The 13357-nt window shown below is 35.9% G+C and overlaps 2 protein-coding genes across 2 annotated transcripts; both read left to right on the top strand.

The window, feature by feature from the left end:
* The first annotated feature begins 515 nt into the window (after positions 1–515).
* LOC137021111 (interleukin-20-like) lies at positions 516–2588 on the top strand. The gene is made up of 3 exons (XM_067387328.1): positions 516–674; positions 2241–2303; positions 2442–2588. Exons 1-3 carry the CDS (start codon positions 516–518, stop codon positions 2586–2588), a joined length of 369 nt encoding a protein of 122 aa, XP_067243429.1.
* A 3525-nt stretch (positions 2589–6113) lies between these two features.
* LOC137021110 (prolargin-like) lies at positions 6114–13011 on the top strand. Its single transcript, XM_067387327.1, has 6 exons — positions 6114–6332; positions 6508–6564; positions 6801–6956; positions 8465–8601; positions 12410–12765; positions 12843–13011. Exons 1-6 carry the CDS (start codon positions 6165–6167, stop codon positions 13004–13006), a joined length of 1038 nt encoding a protein of 345 aa, XP_067243428.1. The 5' UTR covers positions 6114–6164; the 3' UTR covers positions 13007–13011.
* Positions 13012–13357: the final 346 nt, after the last annotated feature.

Genomic DNA, 13357 nt, shown 5'->3' with positions numbered 1-13357 from the left:
AAATAAATTATATGACACGACTGAAAAGGAAACTTCTGTCTGCCTTTATCAGATGAAATGAACACATGCAATGATGTAGAGATGGTGGTAGAGTGACAATTATGCTCTGAGCTGGTAAACTAAACATCCTAGGTTCAAATTTTAGAAGCTATTTGAACTGAACAGTTATTACTCGACCGAGCCTCTAATACCCAGGAGCCGCAGAAAATCTTGTAAAGACATTCACTTCCTCTTACAGTAATGGGAGGTAGAAGATAATCAAGGAATACCTGCCAAAATGCCCCTCATTCATGTCCCACTATAAGAGCACCTGCCATCACCATGCAGAGGTGCACATCATTCCATGAAGAAAACACTCCTTGGACCTCACTAGGTAACAAAACATAACATATAGCATATATATTGTATCCTAGAACAGACTGATATAGCTCATACAGTATCATTTTATGTAGCACATACAAGGTTGTGTTTGACTGTCTTTTCTTCATTTCCCAGGCTGAACTGTCAGAAGCATAATGAAGGACTTGTTTATCATCTATAGCATGTTTGTATGCATCATGCTGTGTGGTCTATGGGACAAAGCCCAGGGTCGGAGGCTTCACTTGGGCAGTTGTAATGTGAACATTCATACCCATGAACTCAGGCACCACTTCCAGCACATTCGTCATGGCATGGTAAGCACGCTTACAGTCTAGCCTTAGTCATTGTTAGTTTCAGCGTTTCCTTCTGTTAAAATATCTGGTAGCGGTTTGATGTAAGCTAAATATATATAAATAGCGCCTAGTCAATTTTCCACAGTAACAATGACGTCACTGGTGATGTCAGTGGGTTTTCTTGACAGGTTTGACAAGTCAACCAACAGGTTATTGATTTTAGCTATTTCATTCTTCTTGGCAAGACATGCTTGTTTTGTTTCAGTTTTGAGTTTAACATGCCAATGACATAAGCATGACAAAGGACAAATTAATGGATAACACTTTTCAATAAGGTCTCGTTTGTTAACATTAGTTAATGTATTAACTAACATGAATTAACAATAGTACATTCGTTGCAGTATTTATTGATCTTTGTTCATGTTAGTTAATAAAAGTCCTTCTTGTTAGTTTATACTGCATTAACTAATGTTAACAAATACAACTTTTGATTTTAATAATGTATTAGTAAATGTTGAAATGGACACCAACTAAGATTAATAAATGCTGTAGAATTATTGTTAATTCTTAGTACAACTAAAGTAGTTAAAGGTACAATATGTAACATTTTTGCAGTAAAATATCCAAAAACCACTAGGCTAGTGTTATATATTTTGTCCAGCTGATTACTAACAATATCTCTAAGGTTTTCAACTACTTGTAAATCATGAGAAAATTCCCATTCTTAACAGTGACACGGGGCAGTGCAGTCGCCTGTCAGTGACGTCAGTTACCTTTGTTACCGCCTTTACCGACGTAGAAACCACATGACAACAGTGCCGTGGACAAATGCGGAAGTAGTGTCTAGCGTCCAGCAAACCACTAGCTCGCTTCAAGCAGTTCCTTATTTACTTCTTGCACGTTTTATGGTGGATTGTGTTACTTATTTATGGAACATAATTACTGTTTACCATCTGCCGCTGGTTCTGTCGACAAGGACAGCTCCCGTAAACTCATGACCGGAAAAGCGGAAGCGGCGCCGGCGACTGTGTCATAATAAAAGTCCCGTTGCTCGTGAGGCGTGTGTTGATCAATCGCTCCAGCTCCTCGTTCAGCTCCCGCAACACTCGGTCCTACTCTGCTTCATACTACAGTAACGTTAATAATCGCATCCACGAACATGAGTTCTTCCAGACTCCAATCCCTATGCTTTTGCACCGTCCATTTAGATGGAGACCACATGTCCCAAGTTTCCGCTCTAAAACTTGGCGTCATCAAACTACGCCTTTGTTTTGAATAGGCTTCTAGCGACCTCTAGCGGAAAAAAATATCACAAATTGTACCTTTAACTAATGAAATCTTATTGTAAAGTGTTACCAATGAATGAAAGGAATACCTTAGCTAACACGTGGAAACTCCTGGCAATGTGTTCAGCTCTTTGTCAGGGTGACGAATCATTTCCCTGGCAAAAACAGAGCAAAAAATTTACATGCAAGCAACATCAAACAAAGCCATTTTTAAAGTGGCCTCATTTTTATTGTGTCTGGTTTGAGGTTACGTAGTGATTACAACTATAATGAAATCTGATAACATCTTTTGTTTTGACAGATTTCAGGAGATGATCACAAGGGAATCAGATTACTTAGAAAAGACGTTATGAACAGTTTACAGGTAACATTTTTAAAAGCTTTTTGTAGTGTCTGCAGCATCATAACCTTTGTAGAATCATCTGATCAATTAAAATGAGCCAGATATTACTAAGGTTGTCAAAAAAAAAATCAGTGAATTATGTATCTTTGCCATTTTTAGGCTACAGAAAGCTGCTGCTTCCTCAAGCAGCTCCTACACCTTTACATGGATAAGGTCTTTATCAGCTACACCAGCAGTCAATCCCTACATCACAGAACCACCAGCGTCCTGGCCGACTCCTTCCTCAGTATCACCAAGGATCTGTGAGTGTGTGTATGTACAAGATACTAGACACTACTCAAAGTTAATGTCTCAGAACATGAATCTTTTCATATGCAAATACTTAAAAAAAACACCTGTATAAATAATATATGTTCTTGTAGTCTTGGAACTTTCCACAAGATGAAGGTTTCACTGCTCAAGTGTGTATAAGTTCCTAATTTTTTTTCATGCAAAGACCCTCCATTACATCCATTATGTCAGCAATCTCTGCCTATCTGTATTAAGCTCACGTATATGGCTTTCCCGGAGGGAAAAAAAACACCAGTTTTGCATCATGGGTTGGGCTTACCCTGCTAGTCTTCACACTGAAGCATGATGTGAGGTACAGAAATGCTTGCACAGATGGTGTAATAGTAAGTCATGGAACAGGTTCATGCTTACATTATCCAGTTAATGACAACTAATGAAATTCCATAGTGCTCACTTGTTTCTTGTAATAACCAACACTGAGCTAAAATTCAACAAAGGAAATCGAAGAAAAGAAGCATCATCATCATTACAATTATTGTAGTATTGCACTAGCAAAATAAGAAGCAGCTTTCAATAGACTCAGTTCACTTCACGGCTTTAACATAAACAATATAAAGATGAAGAAACATTTATAACCATTAAACAGAAGACTAAAACTACAAAAGCAATGTCTGAAAATCTTAATTCATACTTGAAAGATGAATTTAGTACACAATTTGAGCTGTATAGTGGCATGTTAAAAAACAACCCCTAAGAACTTCATATTAAAAGATTGCTTATTGCCCTTGAGATTTTATATAATTGGGTTATATCAAATATGTCATTATATATTTTTCATATTCAAGCCATTGTATACTTCTCAATGGGAAATAAATTACAAAATGTAGTTTCGCTGATTGCGCAACATCTATGAAACAGCATGCTCCAAAATGTAGTTTCACTGACTGTGGATTTATTTGCAACATTAATGTGGCCAGCCTGTGGTCAGTTGTAAAAGATGCAGAAGCAGAAGAATGTTTTTTGGTGAAATAACTTCAAGTGGCACTTAATTTCATGAGATCTTCTTGAGAGAGGAAGCAGCTTGACCTAATATAGCATTTATATGCCATAAATATTGCATATAGAAAAATCAGTGTAGGCAGATTTGAAGTTGTTTTTAAGTATGGAACCCTGCTCATTAATACGTCATGAATAAAATAAAATAAAAATGTAGTTCAGGCATATTCAGGATGTCGTAATAGTGCAAATATGAAGAAAGCCTTTGTGGATTTTTATAAGCAAGAGCGGTTGCGAGTGAGTCAAAATACCTAGTTCTTGTTGTGAAATGGTATGATGAGGCAAAGAAGGTGTCTTTAACATTGCAAACTACAAACCCGATTCCAAAAAAGTTGGGAGACTGTACAAATTGTGAATAAAAAAGGAATGCAATAATTTACAAATCTCATAAACTTATATATTTTTTTTTACAATAGAATATAGATAACATATCAAATGTTGAAAGTGAGACATTTTGAAATGTCATGCCAAATATTGGCTCATTTTGGATTTCATGAGAGCTATATAGTTGGGACAGGTAGCAATAAGAGGCCAGAAAAGTTGATTGGGTATAAAAAGAGCCTGTCGGAGTGGCAGTGTCTCTGAGAAGTCAAGATGGGCAGAGGATCACCAATTCCCCCAATGCTGCGGCAAAAAATAGTGGAGCAATATCAGAAAGGATATTCTCAGAGAAAAATGGCAAAGGGTGTGAAGTTATCATCATCTACAGTGCATAATATCATCCGAAGATTCAGAGAATCTGGAACAATCTCTGTGCGTAAGGGTCAAGGCCGAAAAACAATACTGGATGCCCGTGATCTTCGGGCCCTTAGACGGCACAGCATCACATATAGGAATGCTACTGTAATGTAAATCACAACATGGGCTCAGGAATAATTCCAGAAAACATTGTCTGTGAACACAATCCACCGTGCCATTCGCCGTTGCCGGCTAAAACTCTATAGGTCAAAAAAGAAGCCATGTCTAAACATGATCCAGAAGCGCAGGCGTTTTCTCTGGGCCATTTAAAATGGATTGTGGCAAAGTGGAAAACTATTCTGTGGTCAGACGAATCAAAATTTGAATTTCTTTTTGGAAAACTGGGACGCCATGTCATCAGGACTAAAGAGGACAAGGACAGCCCAAGTTGTTATCAGTTCAGAAGCCTGCATCTCTGATGGTATGGGGTTGCATGAGTGCATGTGGCACGGGCAGCTTACACATCTGGAAAGGTACCATCAATGCTGAAAGGTATATACAAGTTCTAGAACAACATATGCTGCCATCCAGACGTTGTCTCTTTCAGGGAAGACCTTGCATTTTCCAACATGACAATGCCAGACCACATACTGCATCAATTACAACATAATGGCTGCGTAGAAGAAGGATCCGGGTACTGAAATGGCCAGTCTGCAGTCCAGATCTTTCACCCATAGAAAACATTTAGCGCATCATAAAGAGGAAGATGCGACAAAGAAGACCTAAGACAGTTGAGCAACTAGAAGCCTGTATTAGACAAGAATGGGACAACATTCCTATTCCTAAACTTGAGCAACTTGTCTCCTCAGTCCCCAGACGTTTGCAGACTGTTATAAAAAGAAGAGGGAATGCCACACAGTGGTAAACATGGCCTTGTCCCAACTTTTTTGAGATGTGTTGATACCATGAAATTTAAAATCAACTTATTTTTCCCTTAAAATGATACATTTTCTCAGTTTAAACATTTGATTTGTTATCTATGTATTCTGAATAAAATAGTGAAATTTGAAACTTCCACATCATTGAATTCTGTTTTTATTCACAATTTGTACAGTGTCCCAACTTTTTTGGAATCGGGTTTGTGCATGAAATAACACACACGTCTCTCTATGTTACAGAGGAAATACTTTTCTTGCAAAAATCCCTTTGAGTTTTCCACCATAAAGAACTTAAAAGCTAAAACAAAGAAAGAATAATGGACAGATCAACCACATACTGTAGGATAAGGCACAAATGGACTTCATCCTTTAACTTATCGCTTGTACATCACCATTCCATCACACTACTTGCTGATGCACTGCAATGCCAGCCTCTTTACCTTCTCTTTCTGGAGTTCTGGAGAATGTTACATTGGCAATGTTTTACATTGAACTAGATAGATAGATAGATAGATAGATAGATAGATAGATAGATAGATAGATAGATAGATAGATAGATAGATAGATAGATAGATAGATAGATAGATAGATAGATAGATAGATAAGTTTCTAGCAACAAATACATTTTATGGATTATTCATCTTGAAGTAACCTTCCATCCACAAGTTCCATCAAAGTTCAATTTTCCTATAGAACTTCTGCAATCCAAAAAAAAAAAAAAAAGAATGTGATGTGATGTGATGACACAGTCTAAGAGAAATATGATTGCCAGTAAGTCAACCCCCACCCCCCCACCACCACAGGAAGCTAAGGTAGACTAGGAATGGTATAAAATTCACCCCAAAGCTCATCTCTACATCTCCTCTCTTCTGGGCTGAATATTAAGAAAGGGCAAAGAACAAAGAAAGAGAACTGAAGAATGATTTTCTCTAGAGTCATCTTTTCTGCAATGGTCATGCTTCTGCTTTCTGAAAGTGCTCAGTGCAGAAGAGTTGACTGTAAGTCTGAATGTTGCTCATTTGTGGAGGGCTTTCCTGTGAGGCTGAAGGAGCTCCGTTCTGCATATAGAGAAATACAGAGGTTTTACGTGAGTATATCTAGAATGGTTTTATACATATATACGTATATATATACAAGTACATTTAGACTCATTGCATGAAGTCTGTGCTTTGCAAATTCCAATCTGCAAGGCATTTCTGCTTTGTGCTATACTGAGATTTGAGGTTCTTTCTAATGAATTTGTTTACATTTGTTCTTCTCAGGAGTCCAATGATGACTTAGAACAATTATTAAACGAGAACATGCAACAGAACATCAATGTAAGTGACAAGCTCCATAACATTTACTCCTACAGCATTATACCATCAATTATTCAAATTTAAAATTAGCAACAGAAGTAGTAATCATACTGAAACTGAAGGTTTTGTGCAAGACGTGCAAACCAAACTAAAAGCTCGCCTAACATCTTGCACCTGCACATTGCTACGGCAGTACCAAAGTGTGATAACTGTGGGAGTCTGAAACAGCTCATTTACCTCATATATCTGATCCACAGAGTCCTTATAGATACCATGTCATGAACGAGATCCTGCGCTTCTACTTGGAGACCATTCTGCCAACAGCTGTCCAGAAGAACCACTTGCACCCCAAAACACCCATCGACTCCATTGGAAGTATATTTCAAGATCTCAAGCGGGATATGGTCAAATGTGTAAGTCCATCTTTTGGTCCTTATTAAATTAGTTTAAAGGATGATTTAAGAGAAAAGATTTGATCTCTCTGACAAAACTGACAAACACAGCTAAAACCAACCACAACCCCAACCCCAACCCCATAAAACCTTCTGGTTGACCATAAAATCAGTGTAGGCAGATTTGAAGTTGTTTTTAAGTATGGAACTCTGCTCATTTTAAATGCTTATTTGGTTTGAAAAATAATTATCCTAAGTGTAAATCATGGAAACTGTATGGATAATAATTATAAAAGAATTGTATTTTTTTTTTTTAATGGTTTTAAAGGTATTATAGCAAGTCACGCTGCTTTTTTTGTTGTCTACCCTTGTACACATCAGATCAGCTCTATTACAGATTAGGGCTGGGTAAAACATATCGATTTCTCGATTTTAATCGATTCTCATGTAGCGCACCTCCCATCCAATAAATCACAATAATCTTTGTGCTTTGTTACTTTTGATATGTAGTATTTATTTAAAAAAAATAAATACCGTTTTGGTGCTGTTTATTGTGGCGTGACAGGTCGCTGTAGCGCTTCAGTTAAAGAGAAGCTCAGCACAAGCGCATGTGAACATCCTCTCCTCCAATTTAATACCAGTTACAGCACAAAATGAACATGAATAAACATCTGAAGGCATGTTAAAAGATACAGATTACAGTTTACCGAAATCCGTATCATGTCTCGTGTAATAGCTCAATCAGTGTTTCAACCTTGGAAAGACGTCAATAAAACAGCTTGTAAACAATGTCAAAAAAATCATATTCAGTGACCATAAACTCATTAGTCAGCTAGAAAAATGAACACTAGAGAGCAGCATTCTGATAAAAATATTCATTATAATTGCATATTCATTATAATTTTTTATTGTTCTTCAGTATTTAATGCATGTTTGAATAAATGACAGCCATGATTTAAATGTTTATATATATGAAAAAAAAAAAAAAAAAATGGAGTAGAAATATAATTATGTAATTCTAAATTTTATTTATTATTGAAAAAACATCATTGAGTGTAATTTAAGTGTTTGTATATTAAGTTAATTTTGACCTTCAACATTATAGTAATGTAGTATCAACTGACTCACATGTGTAGTTTACAGCAAAACCATGGGCTAGTTGACTAGTAAATTACAAGCCTTTATTAAAAAAATAAAAAAAAGAAAAGAAAATGAAATGAAATGAAAAAAAAAAATCAGGCAGTGTGGCATTTAAATAGTTAGTAATTGATTTATGAGGTCACACAAGAAAAACATTTAAAAGAGTACCGTTGTATCATTTTAGACAAACTGAAAATAGTACAAAGAGATTATTTAAATACTATTTCCTAAAAGGATGATCATCCAAAGAAATCAGCAGTCTCACAGATATATAATGGACTAGAATCTTATCGGTTTTGTCAGGATTGTCTGTTTGTATAACCACTTACCCTCTAGAGGGAGGCAAAACTCCAGATTTTGAGTGGTCTCCTTTTCATCCTCTCTTGCAGAGGCTTCATGATTGTCCCAAAGCTAGACGAGAGGTGGAAATGCACTGGCGGGCTTCCTCCTGTACCCACATCGTCAGAATTGTTGACGTCTATGAAAATCTCTACCAAAACAGGAAGTGCCTTATTGTAATGGAGTGGTGTGTCATCATCAACTTTTACTGTCTTCAGTACAGATATCAAAATGCCCTGTTTTTTGTGGTCATTTCTATTTCAAGAAAAAAGGTCAATCCTTTTTTTCAAAGATTATTTTTTGCCTTTATATATATATATATAGCTGGGATTTGAACTTGGGTTGCGATGTTGGCACGCTTGGCTATCAGCGCTGACATACACCGTAAGAACACTGTAAAATGCACAGTAACTTGCTGGCACGCTTAAAATTCTACAGTTTTTATATTATATATACACTTTGTGTTTTATTAATTTCCAATTGTATCTGTACATTTTAATTCAAATTCAACAAAGATGATGGATTTGTATATTTAGGAGTGTTGTATACCAAATAATAAAAATGTATAGCCTATAAATGTGTATATAATGTAAAATATTTTATGCCTATGTATTTTCACATTTAAAATGTTTAAAATAAATGTCATTTTGTGACAAAAATCATGTCTTCATTTTATAGTACACAATAAAAACAGTTTACAGTAATCTTATATTTGCTGTGATAAAAAATACAGCAGTAATAATAAAATACTGTGAAACGTACGGTAACTTGCTGGCAGCAATTAGCAAGTAAGTTGCTGTGTCCTATTCCACAGTATGCTTACTGTAAATGTAATCACAGTAACTTAAATTTTACTGTAATAATAAACACAGTAACAAAATAATAACTGTAAATCAAATCAAAGTAACTTTTTTTTTACTGTGTTTCTTATTACAGTAAAATTACTGTATAATAATAAAAACAGTAACAAAATAGTTACTGTGATTACATTCACGGTATGCATACTGTGGAATAAAACACAGCAACTTACTTGCTAATTGCTGCCAGCAAGTTACCGTACATTTCACAGTATTTTATTATTACTGCTGTATTTTTTTTATCACAGCAAATATAAGATTACTGTAAACTGTTTTTATTGTGTACTATAAAATGAAGACATGATCTTTGTCACAAAATGACATTTATTTTAAACATTTTAAATGTGAAAATACATAGGCATAAAATATTTTACATTATATACACATTTATAGGCTATACATTTTTATTTGGTATACAACACTCCTAAACATACAAATCCATCATCTTTGTTGAATCTGAATAAAAATTTACAGATACAATTGGAAATTAATAAAACAGAAAGTATATATAATATAAAAACTGTAGAATTTTAAGCGTCAAAATCCTTAATACCAACTTTATTCCTGATTGGGAAAGTTCCTTCTGTGCTGGAGTCGTTTCCTGCAGTGGAAGAAATTAGTCATTAATGTAGACAACTAAAGGCAAGACTGGTGGCTTGATGACAATGTATACAAGTTGGTCTGGCTAAATTGATCAGGGAGTCAGCCATTTTAAGGGCTGTCTCAGTCACAGAATCTTTCCAGTGCACTGAAATATTCACTTCCTAAAAAGTCCCACAATGCACCATTAAAATCAGGGAGCAACAATGCTCACTATGCTCCCTTAACGGAAGTTCTGAAGAGTGAAACTTTGATCACATGAGCCAACTCACAACACATAACGACATGAGATAGATGTTTGTTTGTTTGTTTTTTTCAATACAAACCATTATGTTATTATATTTCTACATAAACATAAATCACTAGACAGGTAATTAACATTATTCATGTTCATGAATACCAGTTGTTGAGTTATAAAATAATGATATTGTGTTGTCGCCAGAAATAGCCACCTGTGTCCCAATGTGTGAGCCAATGTCTTTTACTGTTCTTACAAGTGCCCGGATTCATGTACACCATATACTGATTCACAAGCTCACAAGTTAGGGAGCTGAGCTAACGATCCCAAAATTTCATGGCCATGTCCTGTGTTGAGGAAACATCATCTTAATGCGTAAACAAACCTGTATGACTTTAGCAACATGGGATAGTCATAAAAGGAGATTATTAATTGTCACCATTTCACCCTGTTTGGATTCCTGTTTTGCACCATTTCCCGCCACTAGTTTGTCACCATAGTTACAGATCACTTTCATCATCACTATCAGCTGTGTTCCATTACCCACCTCGTTTGTCAGTGTATTAAAGTCTTGTGTTTTCAGTTCATCTTTGTCTGGTATCGTTCTATGTGTGGTTGTGTCTTGTGTTTGCCAGTTTGTGGCTCTACTTGCCTGTGGATTTATTAAAGGCTGTTGTACCCTTTATCTTCTTTTTTGTGCATATACATACAACCAAGCTGTAACATTAATAAATTTACTACAAATTTAAACACTTTATTTTCAATTATGGCATAATGGCTACATTATATTACATTATATTGTATTATATTAACATGTATGCTGTCTTCATTGTTTTTGGTCCTTCCCTGTTGGACCTAGTTTCTCAGTCTGTTTGATTAATCATTCTGTTCACCTGTTGTCTCATTAATTATCTTATTTAATTATCTTTGTGACTTTCCTAACCACGCATTGTAACAATTATACTATATTATTGTCACACAATGGGTGTGTGTGCCGGCAGACAGAAAAATACTATTGCAGCATTGAATATAAATTCAATACCAAGTTTAATAAATTTCCCAAAGACAAGACAATCCACTAAACAGGCAGAGTGAAACACCTTAACATAATCGTGACACCAAACAGAGAATGGATACAAGGCACAACTAATGACAGTTACTATAGAAAAAAATGAAAAGCATGTTGCTATATATCATGTAGATTATTTTACATTAAACTTGTGGCCTTGAGAACATATAAACTTGAGGTCATGACAACACATCGATTGGCCACAACACAACGATGTCGTTCGTCATATTCATTTTATATCAGTGAAGTTCCCGAATATCGATCAAGTTCCCAAACAAAACTCGCTGAACCAGTCACCATATATTATAATGCTCATTTCTCTTCTCTATAAAGCATGACTCGATATATTGTATGCATAGTTAGTAGGCTACGTACCTGAAATGACTGTCGTGGTTTCTTTGATGCAGCCTAAAAGAAAGGGGTTAAACAGTAAATGAAGGGTCCCTACATGTGACAGTTGACAATAACAAACACAATGACAATACAGTGGCATATTATGCTTCCCCAAGGCATGAATTCACTTAAAAAAGCTAGCATCTATTCTATGTAGCTGCTGTATTTTTCCTGGCAGAGAAGCTCAGAAAAACATGATCCTTTGAAAAATGTTGTGCTGTTTAAAACCCTTACCTGTCGCTGCATTTTACTTCAGCCTGCTTCGTTATTTGATTCATCATGCCATAGCTAGAAATACAAGAAGAAACGGCTAGCGCACTTTGCTAACACACATGCATGTGCATAGAGTTCCAGTTTACTTTTATCCAGCAATGTTACTCCATCAAACTAATGACATTATCAAATATTGACAGATAAAAAAAAAAAAAAAAAAATCTATCAAATTTACATGAGCAAACAGTTATGTTTGTAATGATATGGCTTACTAGTGGCGCTCTCTGCATCTCTCTCCTGGTGCACTCTTAAACACAAGTGAATTTACATGAGGTAAATTAACCTAACATGGCAAAATATGATAAAAGTTACCTTGTTGAAGACAAATCGTAAAGAAATTGTGGAATCTCCTCAGTTTCTGCAGCTGAAAAAAGCCCTGCTCAATATTTCTTTATTGTGATTCACAGCAAAAAGTAAATTTACTGTAGAATTTACCCATCATTAAAATTTATGCATGATGCTTTGCAGATTTACAGCAACATGCTGTGTACAGGTTCTACATTAAGGATTTGTTCATTTTACAGTAATAATGCTGTGTAAACTACAGAAATTTGTTATTGTGCAGGATCAGCGACAGCAGCATGGGAAAGAACATCTTCAAAGATCTGAAGAACTTGATTCAGCTCAATCTGGCCCACAACATCCTACGGAAGATGCCTGTAAATATACCCAACAGCCTCTTCCAACTGTTCTTGGACAGAAATAACATTGAAGAGATTCCACAGGACTACTTCAAGGATTTCACAAACCTAGCCTTTGTGAGACTTAACTACAACCAGCTCAGTGACAAAGGTCTTCCAAAGATGGTGTTCAACGTGAGCTCACTGTTGGATTTGCATTTGGCCCATAACAAGCTGAGCACTGTTCCCCTGTTCAACTCCGAGCTGGAGCAACTTCACCTCAACAACAATAACATTGAGAGTATGTACTTCATTTCAGTTTTTGTATTGTGCCACAGAATATTTTCCACAAAATAACACATTTACTTGTCTTTGCAGATATAAATGGCACTGAGATCTGCCCCACTAACTCTCACAACACGCACGGTGAAAACGGAGCACCCAAACTGAGATATCTGCGTCTGGATGGCAATCACTTGGTTCCTTCTGTGCCCTTAAATGTCATAATGTGCTTCAGACACCTCCATGCTATAGTAATATAAGACGTTATGAGTGATGAACAGATTTATGCATGCCTGTGCACAACCAGGCCTTCCTGTCTACTTGACAGTACTGATTGAATCAAACAGTACCAGAGAAAACAAGTAAGGAATTAAGAACAAATGGCAATGCATTTTTTTTTTTTTTTTTATCCTTAATGTTCAGGAATGTTTCAGTGTGTAACCTAAAAACCTTCAATGCATCGTATTTATTGAATTTCCTGTCTTGAATACAACTGTAGCGAAGGGAGACTAATGGTAAGATTCATTTGCAGCTTTATTGAAGTTGAAGTGATCGTACAGGCAGGGTCAGACAGGAGCAAACAGGAATCACAAGGAACAGGCAGAATCGTG

Source organism: Chanodichthys erythropterus, chromosome 6 (genome assembly GCF_024489055.1).
Source record: "Chanodichthys erythropterus isolate Z2021 chromosome 6, ASM2448905v1, whole genome shotgun sequence".
NCBI lineage: Eukaryota > Metazoa > Chordata > Actinopteri > Cypriniformes > Xenocyprididae > Chanodichthys > Chanodichthys erythropterus.
The sequence above is the reverse complement of the archived record's forward strand: the minus strand, read 5'-3'. Positions and strand labels throughout refer to the sequence as shown.

Excerpts from the sequence above, each read along its gene's own strand:
- LOC137021111 (XM_067387328.1), top strand. The coding sequence starts at position 516 with ATGAAGGACTTGTTTATCATCTATAGCATGTTTGTATGCATCATGCTG. Across the intron at positions 675-2,240 it reads AGCACATTCGTCATGGCATG|ATTTCAGGAGATGATCACAA; the intron begins GTAAGCACGCTT and ends TTGTTTTGACAG. Across the intron at positions 2,304-2,441 it reads ACGTTATGAACAGTTTACAG|GCTACAGAAAGCTGCTGCTT; the intron begins GTAACATTTTTA and ends TGCCATTTTTAG.
- LOC137021110 (XM_067387327.1), top strand. The coding sequence starts at position 6,165 with ATGATTTTCTCTAGAGTCATCTTTTCTGCAATGGTCATGCTTCTGCTT. Across the intron at positions 6,333-6,507 it reads GAGAAATACAGAGGTTTTAC|GAGTCCAATGATGACTTAGA; the intron begins GTGAGTATATCT and ends TGTTCTTCTCAG. Across the intron at positions 8,602-12,409 it reads TGCCTTATTGTAATGGAGTG|GATCAGCGACAGCAGCATGG; the intron begins GTGTGTCATCAT and ends GTTATTGTGCAG.